Source organism: Anomalospiza imberbis, chromosome 10 (assembly GCF_031753505.1).
Source record: "Anomalospiza imberbis isolate Cuckoo-Finch-1a 21T00152 chromosome 10, ASM3175350v1, whole genome shotgun sequence".
Lineage (NCBI taxonomy): Eukaryota > Metazoa > Chordata > Aves > Passeriformes > Viduidae > Anomalospiza > Anomalospiza imberbis.
In genome coordinates this window covers 21,633,080-21,647,173 of record NC_089690.1, presented here as the reverse complement: position 1 = coordinate 21,647,173, position 14,094 = coordinate 21,633,080, and the positions used below count along the sequence as shown (strand labels likewise).

General features: G+C 44.7%; 1 protein-coding gene across 5 annotated transcripts; it reads right to left on the bottom strand.

The window, feature by feature from the left end:
* Positions 1-202: 202 nt before the first annotated feature.
* On the bottom strand, positions 203-13,275 carry RNF168 (ring finger protein 168). 5 transcript variants are annotated; one of them, XM_068201177.1, is made up of 10 exons: positions 13,117-13,275; positions 8,775-8,918; positions 8,251-8,448; positions 7,874-7,944; positions 6,956-7,299; positions 5,801-5,877; positions 4,478-4,654; positions 3,669-3,793; positions 3,300-3,387; positions 203-2,791 (listed from the first exon to the last, which is right to left on the bottom strand). In XM_068201177.1, exons 5-10 carry the CDS (start codon positions 7,254-7,256, stop codon positions 1,727-1,729), a joined length of 1,833 nt encoding a protein of 610 aa, XP_068057278.1. In that variant the 5' UTR covers positions 7,257-7,299; positions 7,874-7,944; positions 8,251-8,448; positions 8,775-8,918; positions 13,117-13,275; the 3' UTR covers positions 203-1,726. The 5 variants fall into 5 exon arrangements, with proteins under 5 accessions (XP_068057278.1, XP_068057277.1, XP_068057280.1 ...); XM_068201176.1 differs by having other exon boundaries at positions 8,251-8,445; XM_068201179.1 differs by having other exon boundaries at positions 8,251-8,445; positions 8,775-8,913; positions 13,117-13,267.
* Positions 13,276-14,094: the final 819 nt, after the last annotated feature.

The window sequence follows — 14,094 nt, the reverse complement described above, 5'->3', positions numbered from 1 at the left end:
ACTTTAATTTTTTTTTTTTTTTTTTTTTTTTTTTTTTTTTTTGACATCATGGGTAAAACAGAAAATAATCCCAGCTGTGTTAAGGATTATGGAAAAATAGACTGATATTGAAGGAAAGCTTCCAGAACAATGGCTGAGGCAGCAGGAGAAAAAGCAAAAGATTTGCCACTGGTCACCTGTTGTAACTTCCTCAAAAAACATCTCTGAACAGAACAGTTATTTATTTATTTGTGAGAAACCCACCAATGATAAAGATGTGCAGGCTTTGGGGAAAAAAAAAAACCCAACAATTCATATTTTTGGCTCAGTGTGCTGGTCATGCTTTCTATAAAATTTGGGTTTTGAAAACTTAAAAGCATCAGAAGATGCTGCTGAAGAAACAAGTCCGTTAGGAATGTCCTATAACAGAATTAAAGTCATCAATGGGGCTCAAAAAAAGGACAAAACTCAAACATTTGATGACTTTGATGACTAGGACACACCCTTCAGCATTGCAGCTGGCACTTGGCTCCATTTCAAACACAGACAATGCAGAAGTAGCTCCAAAGAAGAAAAGAAAAGCCAAAATATGGCTTCATAAAACAACAGATTAAACAATTAGCAAGAAAACTTCCTCTGCATAGTAGGATCAGGATGCCTCTTCCCCAGCCTCAACTTCCTACAGGCCTCAGCACCTCCACATCTAAATTACAATTTCTTTTGAGTTATTTTAGTTTTAAACCCAACAGGAACAGTATTTAGTAGTGCCTCTAAAACTGGAGGGGAACAGTTACAGCCAGGCAAGGCAGTTATGTGAATCTCTAATTAGAGTTAAGTCATTACAGACAACTCCAGTCTTCAGTTGCTTCTTTCCCTTTTAACTTTCTCCATCCTAACTGGCTTCTGGACCATTGTAACCACATTCAAACCAGTTTGAATATGAAAATTAAACAGCATTATGTATAGTAACACCATCGTACATTAACATGTACAATTAACAGGACATTAACAACAAGAAAACAAAAGTATCTTGTTCTTAACAACAGGGAAAACGGGATCTGCAGGAGGGATCTCTGTGAACAGAGGTGAATGGGAGCCCACAGCCTTGGCATCCATGAAAGATCCCTGGCTTTGGCAGTGGAGAACGACCTGTTTCTTTGCTCTTTGTCAGAGGGAGGGGTTAGCATATGAGAGGGAAAGAGTGGCTCTCTGCTTACACTCGTGTTAATGGGTGTGCCAACAATGCAATTCCAGCAACGGCCTAAATTCAACAACATGCTTCAATTTACAGAACAGTGGTAGTGCTGAGGGAAGCTTCAACCTTGCAGCTGACAGCCAGCTGGGAATACAGACTCGTTTTTCAGTTGTTTCCTCCATGGAATGTGCATCTTTTCCATTAAAGGCTTTGCATTCTCATTTTCAGATCAGACCATCAGTTATCCTTGTTCTCCAACACTACCAGTATTCACACTCCAAACCATGTAAATGCAAGTCAGAAAATAAGAAATGCTCCAATTCCTGCAAGAAGTGCTGCAAGTGCTAGAAAATAATCAAGAAAAGAACAATTAAAAAATGTTACATTCTGGGGGTATATATTACTAGAACTTCTCAGAACTCACAGCACTGCTGCCCAGAGTGGTTCCCCTCCAAAGCAACCACTCAAAACTGCTTAGGGAAGCTTTGCCTAGCAGAGGAGAACATCACCACAGTTCCCATTCCTATTCCACCACATGTCCATGGCTCTGATCTACTCTGCAACAGGGCTTTTAAACATCTGCAGGATTGTCTTTTGTTTGTTCTTAGGCAGAGAACAGATATCATTTGTGTCACTGGTATTAACCACACAATTCAAAACCTTTCCTTCCTTGATGCTGGGGGATTTCACCCGGACCCTGGCAGGGGACTGCCAGTTTTCATTGCAGGAACCTTTCCGAGTCTTGTGGTGATTGGTTTCAGCCTGTGTTTTTGACCCCTTTGAGTCTTTTGCCACCTTGGAGCTTCCCTTCCTGGCAGAGGAGTCTTTCGCAGACCGAGGCGATTTGGTGCGCAGCAGATACTCGTCCGGAGAGCCCTTCTGTCGGTTCAGTGTCCTTTCCTCCTTGTCCAGCTCCTTTTGCAGCTGCAGAGCCAAGAGCCTGTCCTGCTCCTCCTGCCTGCGCCTTTCATAGAACTCCTGCTCAAAGGCTCTTTGTGTCTGCAAGTTAAAACCATTCATCTGCTCTCCTTGCTCTTCTACACTTTCTGAAAAGGTTCTCCTCCTCTTATCAAGCATGTCCAAGTCAATCATGGCATCAGCTGGGGCCTCCACTAGCTTCCTTTTGGGAGTCTCCTTAGAGTTCCGTGGCCTCTGCGGTGTCTCTTCATTTGAGTGTCCAGCCTCCTTCCCCAGACCATGCAACGTGGTCTGGCTGTCAGACATCACACAATTTATTCCTAACTCACCAGAGGTACAAGTTTCATCAGACTTTTCAAGGTTTACCCTTTGGACATGTGTCAAATCGCCACGGTCTGACTCAATTCCATCATCATCTCCTTTGGATCTAAGAACTGTCCTAGACCCATCCCCTTCTGTGGTTCCACGAAGTGCATCTGGAACTCCATCTTCTAAACCATTTAGTCCTGGTGTTTTTTCCTGCTTGACAGTGGCAGTTTCACCTGAAGCTGAGGCACTGAAATAGTTCATGCATGATTCCAAAAATGAATCTTTAGCTCCAGAATCTTTATTTACACTGGTCAGCTGTGGAGACAGGGTTGGCATTTCCTCTTGCTCATCCTGCACTGCAGAACTGCTGCCCTCATTGCTGTTGGTCTCCTGAAGAAAAGGGAGACACCACTAATGAAGTAAATTTATCAAAAGCCCATGGTTGTGAATAAATACCAAACTCACTTCTCATGGCTGCATTGCCCCTGAGTGCTCTGGGATAGCAACTCAGATACTTATCTTTTTAAAAAATACCTGTTTAATAATAATGAAAAAATTTAAATTCACTGCAGAAGCCCAGCTAAAGGACTGAAACCACAACTGCAGCATTTTCCTCTTATCAGTAATTCAGACTAAATGTGCAAGTCTGCTCATCTTCTTTGGAGGCCTTACAGGAATGATCAGACAGGCAGCCATGGAATTATGTAAATCAGGGTGCACCCTCTTCCAGTAGGCTTCAAAACTGTGAACCATGAATACCAAAGGTAGCTTAAAAAGGGCAGTATAACCTGCCCAGTGCCAATGTGCAAGGGGAATAGAAGACTGGAACCCTACAGGCAAGGGGAAAATATCCCATAATTACTAACTGCGAGATTTATAACAAAATGATTCCTGTTACCCCAGAGATAGAGTTGCTCCTGCCTCTTCCTGTGGTACTGGAGAATGATGCTGATCCCAACATACCATAATTTTTTTGAGACAGATACCTTTAAAAGAAAAAAAGGATACCCCTTTAAATATTCTGTCCTTAAATTGTCAGTCCTTTGCATTATTCAAGACCTTCAGGTTCATTCTGACAAACAAAAAACAACAAGAAGGCAAGTGTTTGCTTTCTCCTCCTATGAGGAAATGTTTTAAACTTCCAACACTTCACGTTTGTCCCCATTTATCTTGGGAAGCTGGCCTACAGCATTCCAAGGAAGCAAATGGGGCAGAGGGACACTGAAACAGGCCAATAATTAAAGAAACACTTAGCTGAATCCCTTACTTCTGAATGTCTCCAGAGTTGCTTGGTTTGTTCTTTGCCTTGCTCAGGTTCAGTGGGGATGTCTGAAGGGAGAAGCTGTGTGCTGGTGACGGGCTGCCAGGCACATGTCCCTCGGGATCCTCATTCTTCCAGACAAGTAAAAATAGCATTAGGTAAAACAAAACACAACACAAACTGCAGAAACCTCAGGGAACTACTTGGGTTTTGCTGCAGAATTAGTTACTGTTGTCCAAAGAATTCTAGAACTGTGAGTAACGCATGGTTACAGAGAAAGAAACGTTACCTGTTCTGTCCACCTTCCTAGATCTAGCACTGAGGGACAGGAGGCTTTGCTCAAATAAGTACACAGGTTTCATCATTGGGTAGCAAAAATTCAACTAAGCAAAACAAATTAGTAAGACAAAAAAAAAAAACAAAACCTCCAAAAGGTAAGGTACATTTTCACTGTATGTTCCTTTCTTCCAGTACAGGTTACACATATTCATTTCTTCCAAAGAAGGATTTTTAAAAACATGAGGAAAAGGAAGCATACAGCAGAAAATCAATGTTTTAAAATGTTTCATAATGAAAACACGCAGCACACATGCTGGGTGCTGGATTTCAAGTGTGTATTACACAGGCTTCACCCTCCCCTGGCTTTTCAAAAATTAATGGTCAATCAAGGCTTTAAAGTACTGGGGAGTGACAACAGCTTTCAACTGCAACTAAAGAAAATTTAAACTACTCCAAATTTTAGCATTTGCTCTGAGAAGTCCAAGTTGCTTGCACTACATTGATATTTGCTGCTGTCCCACTCGATCCTAACTCACCAGACTGTTACTGAGCTGCCAGGCCAGCTCTTCATCTTGCTTCAGCTGCTTCTCCATCTCCTTCCGTCTCTCTTCTGCCAGCCTGTGCTCCTCCTCCTCCTCTGCCAGCAGCCGCTGGATGTATTCCTCACTTGCTTTGTTCTCCTCCTGCTCGTGCGCTCGCCTTTCTGCCTCCACCTAAACCAGATGTTGGAGAAAAACCACCTGGTTACTACTGCAGGGCCACACTTTAACCCAGAACCTCTCAGTTGACAATGCTTAAACATGAACTATTCACTGTTCACAAAACACAGCAGCATTTTATTGCACGAGTCTCAAAGATGTAAGAATCACATGGATACTGTGTGTAGAGCCTTGGGTTTGACCACAGTGACAAACCTTTTGGTTTCTCTAAGATTATACCATTAACTTGCATGGTTAAACTCCATTCTTCACCTTCTCAAAGTGTTAGTAACAAAACTAAGATCTCTAAATATATGGATCGACAGAGAAAGTGGGATTAGAATTCTGTCTAAGGCTTAATGCCAGCTATCCCACAGCATTTGCTCAACCTGCTTTTATCATTATATATCCCAAAGACAGCACATCTCTCCTCCAGAAGAGTGCTGCTCTCCTGAAACACGCAAGCCCCAAAGCAGCAGGCCAGGAATTTTACATCTGCCTTTCTTACAGGAGACACGCTGAAAGATCAGTTACCAGCAACTCCACGAGGAGAGCAAAGTACTTCAAGAATAAAGCTTTCTTTGGAAATTCCCCCCAGTCCTCTGCTTCATGTGCTCCTGTAATCAACAGCAAGGGGCTTTCAGAGAAAGGTGCATTACCATACATTCCAACTCCAAATCTTAATACTACTGTGTCTGAATTGGAAGAAGGAGCCTTAAGTAAGCCAAAACTGAGAACTGTTTAGAATTTTTACTGATTTTCAAAAGAGCACAGGTAACAGAATGAACAAAGAAGAAAGACTATGCTGTATGTTCATTACTGAAGGTTATCTAATTGAGGTCTCTAACTTGGAGGGAAATCAAGAGGACAAATATAAAACCAAAGCCCAAACAGTTCCAAATTTCTACATTTCCTACTTTTATGTACATTGACTGAGAGATGAGGTAGGAGGTATAGATCAAGAATGTCACCTCATGTCAAATACAAAGAAATCTCTTCCACCAATTTAATTCATGATTCAGGAGTGACCAGTATGTTCTTGCAGCTGCAGTGCCCTTTTAAATATCTTTACTATTAAATAAAATTACAGCTGATTGTGGAAACAATTCAAATGACTGGATATGAAGCATTTTTGCTTTTAAAACATATTTTTAGACATACCTTACTAATCTCTGCTTCATATTCCTGCCTCAGCTCCCCAGGCTTGCTCAGCTGATGCTGCGGCTTGGGGACACAGACTAAGCAAGAGGAAGGAGAGGAAAAACCAAAGTCAACAAAGTCATGACAGTCAGCAACAAAGGATTTTAACAACAACAAAGGATTTTAACTCCATACCCTGTCATGGGAGTGATTTGACTTAAATCAAGTGCTGTGATTGAAAAAAGGAAGGAGTAAAGCAAAAAAATACCAAGGAATAAAGTTTACACAGTAGAAAAGTGTGGTGTTACAGAGTGGCAGGAACAGGCACTATTTCCCAAGCACTGTATATAAAGCAAATACAATGGAACAAGTTTCCCAGAGAAACCATGGCTGCCCCATCCCTGGAAGTGTCCAAGGCCAGGATGGATGGAGCTTGGAGGATCCTGGTCTAGTGGAAGGTGTCCCTTCCCATGGCAGGGAGGGTGGAATGGGATGATCTTTAAGGTCTCACCCAACCCAAACCATTCCCTCATTCATTCTCTGTTGGTACACTGACCATAATTTGTGTCTTTCGCCCTTTTTCATTAAAAAGACCTCAGAACACTGCAAGTGGAACAAGTTGCCCTATGGCCAACCTATCAAAACGTCCCCCAAGGGAGCTTGCAACATCATAAACCCCAAAAACCTTCTCCAAAAAGTTAATCAGATTTCATTTCCTTCTCTCTGACACCACAAATTTCAGCTCACAGATTCTTGCATTGACCGAACCCCTGGAATTTCAAGCAAATTAATTAACACCTAAAAATCTTCTAACCACTTCAGTTACTTGACAGTGATAAAGAAACACACTCACAGACTCAAACACTCTGCCTGTAGATGCTACAGCTGCAACTGAGAAATGAACAAGGCCAGGCAGCCACACACCGACACCCCCCACCAAAGGCACGAACAAATATCCACTGGAATCACCAGACAGTGTAATTTTTATCCTCTGTGCTGCAAATGAAGAAGGCTTTGCCCACCTCTCCCCTGCCCCTTTTGCAGGAGAGCTCTGTCTCTGCCAGCAGTAACACACCTGCCCACCCACAGCTCTGTATTTCCCAACACGTGAAGTCCACCCACAGTAATTCCTGTGGCAAAGCAGAGACATCCCAGGACAAGTGACATTTCACTTACTTTCCTCATCCAAATCCTGCCCATTCATCCTGCGCTCGCACTCCTCCGGATAATTCTTCTGGATCTTCTCCCAGAGCTCCCAGTTGATAAGAGTATTTCTGCGGGTATTGTACCGTGCCCAGGAAGAGACTCGACGCCTACAAAAGGGGCACGAAAGGCTGGCCTTTTCCACTGTCATCTGGAAGCAGGAATTACAGAGGGTATGGCTGCACGGCAGCGTGACAGGCTCCACAAAGATCTCCATGCAAATCTGGCAGAGGCAGTCGGACAAGGAAAGCGGGGCCTTGGAGTTCTTCGACATACTGACTTGAGGTAGAGGAACAGCACTAGGACAACATCAGGGCCTGAAAGCAAAAAGAAACATTTAGGTTCCTTATGGGAAGTAAAATAAAGGAAAATACAAAATGTTTTACAGCTACTTTAAGAAAACTTTAGTTGATTTAGAAGTGGTTGCTGCTTAAGTGGTTGCTTTTCTCAGGGCCTAAGAGATTCCTGAGGAAGAAGCAGAGCTTTACAGAAGTCATGGAAAAACTGTACCAGGTTTTCCTACTGCAGTCTCCTGTGAGCTGTAGCAGATGCTTTGGGGATAGCAAGGAGGTGGTAAGGAGAGGGGGGAAAAGGTGAGAGTTCTTCCAGCCACCTCTGTTACTCCCCTCTTCTCCCACCACTCCCGATCTATGATAAGATACGCTGGATATGTTATTCCAGTTACCTTAACCTTCCATTCACTCATTTTTTCAGTATATGCACATCCTTTGAGAGCTGCTTTTGGCACAAGCTTGCTTCCAACATGTTCTGAAGCTGAAATGCACCAGAGCAGAGCAGCTTCTTCCTCATTCATTTGCTTGCTTAAGCTAGGAATATAAAGCTAAAATTCCTCTTTTTCTTAAAATAAATGAAGAATTTAAACTTCAGCACCTTCTTGTATGACTTGAAACTGTGGGGGTCATCTGCCTCCTCACACGATTTTTCCGCTTGGCCCAGCAATACTGTGGGAGAAAAAACAGAAGACACATATAGCAAAAGAAGAAACCCACTGATATTTAAGCTACAAGCTTCTTTTAACAGGCAGCTTCAGAGACAGGAGGCCCTTGAAAGAAAGGCTGCCATTCCTCACAGAGAACTCTCCATGGAGACAAATACACGTTAAGGCGAGTTTTATTATTTCCGCTATTTTTATTGACAAAAAAATAACCCCCAGGACGTCGGCGCCCAGCGAAAAGGGGGCCCCTCGTCCCCCTCCGGCCCCCGCCACCCCCAGCCCCTGAGGGTCCCAGCGGGGACTCGGCACCCACCGCTCCGGAGGCCGGGACAGGCCGCGGCTCCCGCAATGGCGCCTCCGCTCCGCCCCTCACTCAGGGGCTGTTCCCGCCGCCCGGCTGAGGGCTCCGCCTCCTCCTCCTTTTTCTCCTCCTCCTCCTCTTCTACTTCCCTCTTCTCCTCCTCTTCTTCTGTCTCCTCCTTCTCCTCTTCCACCTGCTCCGCCGAGCCTGCTGGGAGACAGAGGCCGTGCGCCCTCAGGGGGAAGGCGGGCTAGGCTGTCGTGATAGGCCGGGCGGGAATGGCTTCCCACAGCCAGGGAGCTGCGTTAGGTGGGATGGTAGGAATAAATCCTTCTCTGTGAGGGTGGTGAGGAGCCGGCACAGGCCGCCCCGGGACGCCGTGGCCGCCCCGGGCGCGGCAGTGCCCGAGGCCGGCCGGGCGGGCTTGGTCGCTGGGCTCTGCTCCCTGGCTCTGCTCCCTGGCTCTGCTCCCTGGCTCTGCTCCCTGGCTCTGCTCCCTGGCTTTGCTCCCTGGTCTGGTCCCTGGCTGAGCTCACCTGGCCGCAGGTGCCCACGGCACATCCCGCCTCAGGTCCTCCTCCAGCATCTCCGCCTGCAGGTCAAACTCGTGCGCCAGGGTCTGCAGGCTGGAGTCCAGCTGTGCGAACCGAGCCTCCAGGGACAGCAGCCTGCTTTCTACTCTGGGCGGTGGAAGACAAGAGTAAGGGCATTTCGGAAGGATCTGGGGCTTTCTGTCGCGACACTGCATTGTGAACAGCTTCAGACCCCGTTCCGGGGGCCCTCCCAAGATTTCTGAGAACGAACACCACTGAAAGTCAAGGTGTGTTGTCACATCTTTTTGGCCGTTTCCTGGTGCAGAGATCTTAACATCTCCAAATACAGCTGCAAAATTAGTATGTAGATATATCTGTGGCTCTCAGCCATATGCATTATCAGTGGCATAGGTTTTCCTCTAACATATTTTAAGGTGATTTATGCTTTTATTTGTAATGTCATGGTCTTTTGAACCATTTTCATTCAAAATTGAGGAGAACTTCTCATTACTCCTCTGGTTAAAAATTATGCAAATAAGTAACAAGCCACCCGCAGTGATTTTTTAATAAGACTGTCCTTCCATGGAACAAGTGCGATTAAAAACTACATCATTGCTTGTTTTATTAACTGCTTTCTCATTATTTGGTATCTGTTGTTTTTCTCCCTATTTAAAAGTAAATTATAAAGAGGAGGTTTTGAGTTTTAAGCCACTCCACTTTTGCTGAAGAAAACTGCCTGGTTTAGAAGAACTTGTGTTGAGACAAGGGAATGCCAGTATTTATTTTTGTACCCGTTTCTCTCTTTCCTGGAGATACAGGGTGTGCTGGGCTTCTGTCACTGTGGGTGATTTTTATACAGAGTTTTGTCCACATTTTCCTCAGTTACCTGATTGACATCGAGATGTGTTCTTGAGAATCCTGAGGATCTGAAAGCTCATGTAAATAATTCAAAGTTCCTTCTTAAATACTGAACAACTATCTCAGTACCATGTAGACAATAGCGATTTACTACTAGAGCATCACCTACTCCTTACAGAATTCTTTGTGATTTTTCTTTTTATTTTACTGGTAAAACTTCAGGCTGTATCAGCTAACAATAACTACACTATCAGCAAATATTATTACCTACATATTTTTCTTTACCTTATCTTTTTTCATTCCTAGTTTGCTCCACTGCTTCTGTGACCTACCTGTGTTAAACACTCTATTACATATATTTGAATGAACTTTTTGTAAGGACAAAATACACAGCAGCTGGTGATGACATTAAAAAATAAAAAGCCAAAACAAAACCCTTCAAATATTTTTCCATTCTTTGACATGTATCCCACGGTATTTTAATGCCTGTTGTTATAAGAGACTAAAAATGCCATTTTTTCCTATCAGCAGCTCCTCCCTCTCCCTGCCCGCCTCTATTGCTGCCTCCCCCTTCTCCAAACCAAACCCTACTTGGGATGCGGTCTGCAGCTGACCTGAATGAGGAGAAAATAAAAAGACCTCAACAGTGGCATATTTCACTAAGTATCCCCGACCTCAACAGTGGCATATTTCACTAAGTATCCCCGACCTTAATTCATTGTCTGGCCGCCTGTGCAGATCCTTGTTTAACGATTTTCTGTTGTTTCCTGAGGCTAGAGGCTTCCTCTGCAGCCTGGTGAAGCTCATCTTACTGTGGTAGGACTCCTCTTGCTTCAGCAAGAATTTTGGGATGAAAATAGAACTTTAATTGGAAACTAAGCTGGTGTCATACAGAAATGTAGGGAGTTCAGAAGAACTGGAAGGATTGATGTGTCGTAATTGGATCGAATCTGTCAGCACTGAGAGAGCAAGTGCAGAAAGTGAGGTGAGGTGAGTTGGGGTTTGCTGTGAATGACTTTCAGAGCTGGGTTGTCAGAGAATGAGTGTTCATGCTGGTGAGCTGTTGGTTTGCAGCTTTTTATCACGGTAAATAAGCTTCCTCACAGCTCATTCTCCAACTTCCTCCTCTACAAGTAAGAGTAAAGTTATCTAAGATCTCATCACTAATGCTACTCTCAGTGCAGCAGTAGTTTCTCATCAGCCTTTAGTCCAACGCTTTATTATTTGACCAGTTTTGTCTCTCAAACATTTTTTTTTATTGCCTGTCTGTAAATCAATCTTCTGTATTTTTAAGCACCTGCAACAAACATTTCAGCATTTGCCAATTTTGGATCTAAAAATGTCTGTTTAGTTATACCACAGTGGATCCATAACTGGTCTCCCACAGCTGTAACTGAATTTTGATAGACTGAGTCCTGCTGCCTCTTGATCTAAGTTTGGAATGAAAAGAGGAAGAATGGATTAAACCTCCCGTTTTCATTTCCATCATGACCTCTGAACACTTTTTCCTTTAGTGTAAGTGAAGTTACCACTAAGTCAGTGACCTCTAACTCTGACTAGTGTACAGACAAACCACATCCCCATTCTTTACCAGAAAGCTTTTAAAATTCCTCTCTTGTTAGCACAGAGAACATATTTGGAAGCCATGCAATAGAAGCTCCAGCATTCCCACTTCTCTGGAAGTGTGGTTCTATGTGAAACCTTATTTCTGCTATTCAGGCATTTACAGAAAATTACATTTTAGAGCTGTCATGTAGATTTGATTTTCCAGGCCAGTGCAGCATCCCACACTTCTCCAAGCTCTCCCCATTCACTCACTCCATGGTACATTAGAAACACACTTCTTCAAGCAGTTTCCCACATAATTAATTATCACTTTTTTCTTTCAGTTGTTGTTTTGTTTCTCCCTCTGGTCAGGTCTCCAGTAGCTACTTTTGTGTTCACCATTGTGTGAATCAGAGTCATAAAGGCTGTGGGTGAACCAACAGTATGAGCAGTACCTCGACAAGAGGAGCAGTTTCTTTCCAAGTCTGTCAGCTGTCTGTCTGTCAACACATAATCATTCATTTCCTAAGCAGAAGCACTGCATCCCATCAGCTGTGATACTCTTGACAGGATCCTTTTCACTGCAGGTAAACCACAGTTGTATGTATGACACCTGATTTGACTTTTAAATGTCTCAACACTGCATAGTTTGCATTTAAATGTAACATATTATAGAATCCCACAATGGTTTGGGTTGGAAGGACCTTAAAGCCCATCTCATTCCACCCCCTGCCATGGGCAGGGACACCTTCCACTGTCCCACGTTGCTCCAAGCCCCATCCAGCCTGGCCTTGGACACTTCCAGAGATCCAGGGGAAGCTACAGCTTCTCTGGGCACCCTGTGCCAGGGCCTCACCTCCCTCCCAGGAACGTGGAAATCCAGAGTGGGGACAGTATCCTGCCTGCATCTAACTGCTGAGAATTTCAGACCCTTTTTTGACTGTTTTTCCTCAAGATCCATGCTTATATCTTTATATCTGCCCTGAGCCACCACCACTGGTGCCTGCTGCTGCACAGCCAAGCATGAACCGGTGCCAGTGGGGACAGCTGAGGCTGGATTATTTTTCAGGAAGTCCATGAACCTGTTGGTCACGTTCCTCTGCAGGCTTTGGAAATGGAGGGTGAATCAGCATCACCTATGACCTGATTCCCCAGTGATGGTGATTTGCTTTCCTAAAACTTTTAAGAAAGGGCCATTCTTGGAGGTTTTTTTGGTCATGATAACCACTTACTCCCTGTCTTTGAACCCTCAAGACTCTGAGCCATGGTCTGAAAAGCAGAAGTTCACCTGAAATCTCAAATTAGAACAGCAAGCCTGAATTTCACAGAAACACAGGATATTCTGAGTTGGGAAGGATTCGCAAGGATCCAACTCCTGCCCCCACCCCCCAGCAATCCCACCCTGTGCCTGAGAGCATTGTCCGAATGCTTCTTGAGCTCTGGCAGCTTTGGTGCTGTGACATTCCCTGGGAAGCCTCTTCAGTGCTTGACCACCCTCTGGGAGGAGAACATTTTTCTAATACCCAACCGAAACCTCGCCTTATACAACTTAAGGCCATTCCCTCAGGTCCTGTCACTGGGCACCACAGAGATCAGTGTCTGTCCCTCCTCCCTCCTCATGAAGAAGTTGTAAACCTCAACGAGGTCTCCTCCAGGCTGAACAGACCAAGTGCCCTCATTGCCTGGTGACACTTCATGCAGCTGCAAGCCACGGGTGATGGAGCAACTGCCCAAATCCTGCAGCAAACTGCCAGGATGGCAGCCAGGCAATAAACACCACCATGGAGCTGATGGCTCTGTCCCCCTTTCCTCCCGATGTCCGTTCACACCCAGTTGCCCACAGAAGTTTCCAGAGAAGCACAGGTTAGCCTGGTGTCCCGTGTTAGCTGTCCCATGCCCCAGCCCTCCGTGCCCTCCCTGTCCCTCCCCAGCCCTGCAGGACCTGTTCAGCGTCTCGTTCAGGGAGCGCAGGGAGATGCTGGCTTTCGCCATCTTCCTGGAGAACACCAGGAGAAGAAATAAAAGCTGGAGCGGGCTCGCTCCTCTCTCCTGTAGCCGGCAGCAACAGCAGGGACAGGGGATCCGAGTCCTGCAGGAGGTTGTTTGTTCCGAGGCTTTTTATAGCCTGTGTATCCAAATATAGGTCATGGATGCACCAAGACACGTTCATGGACATATCACACACTGAACCACACAGCCCGACCCGACCCCTTCCTCTGCCCCACTGATCCCATGTCTTCACAGATGAACTAATACACAGGCAACACAAAAGGGAGCAACTACAATCTTCTGCTTTTTTTTTTTTTATTGCTGTGTTTTGGCTTCGATTTGCTGTTGCGCCCACCAGATCATGTCTTGGGCCAAAGTCTCCTGCTGGGAAAGGCTGTGCAAGCAGATTGCCTTTTTTTTTTTTTTTTTTTTTTTTTAAAAAGGTATGAAGGTAAAATCTGATTTGGATGAGAATGAGTTGTGTTTGGTTGCAGGTAGCTGCTTTGAGCAAAACCAAGACAGTTGGAATCTCTTCCATAAAGGGTGGAGAGAGGCAGCACAACCAGATAATGATTTTCCAGAGCTTGGCATGTAAAAAAATAGAGCTGGAAAATTTTCCAATATAATATGAATCTGGTAACAGCCCAGTTGGTGAAACACAGCAGCACAAACCCAAACCTACCACCAGTGCAGCAGGTCCTCAGCCAGTACTAGGAATTCAATTCTGTGACAGGATAAGGACAGCCCAGGAGAAAACCCCCCTTTTTTTTTGCATTTTCATTTGCAAATGAAGGGAAGCTTCTAGCAAGCCAAGTTCTGCTCAGTCTGTTTCAAAGCTTTAGGAAGACAGGAAGTATTTGGATAAGGAGAAGCTGTGTCTTTGGCCCTTCGTATCCACCCTGTGATGGGGGTAAATAAACTTTTTGACACA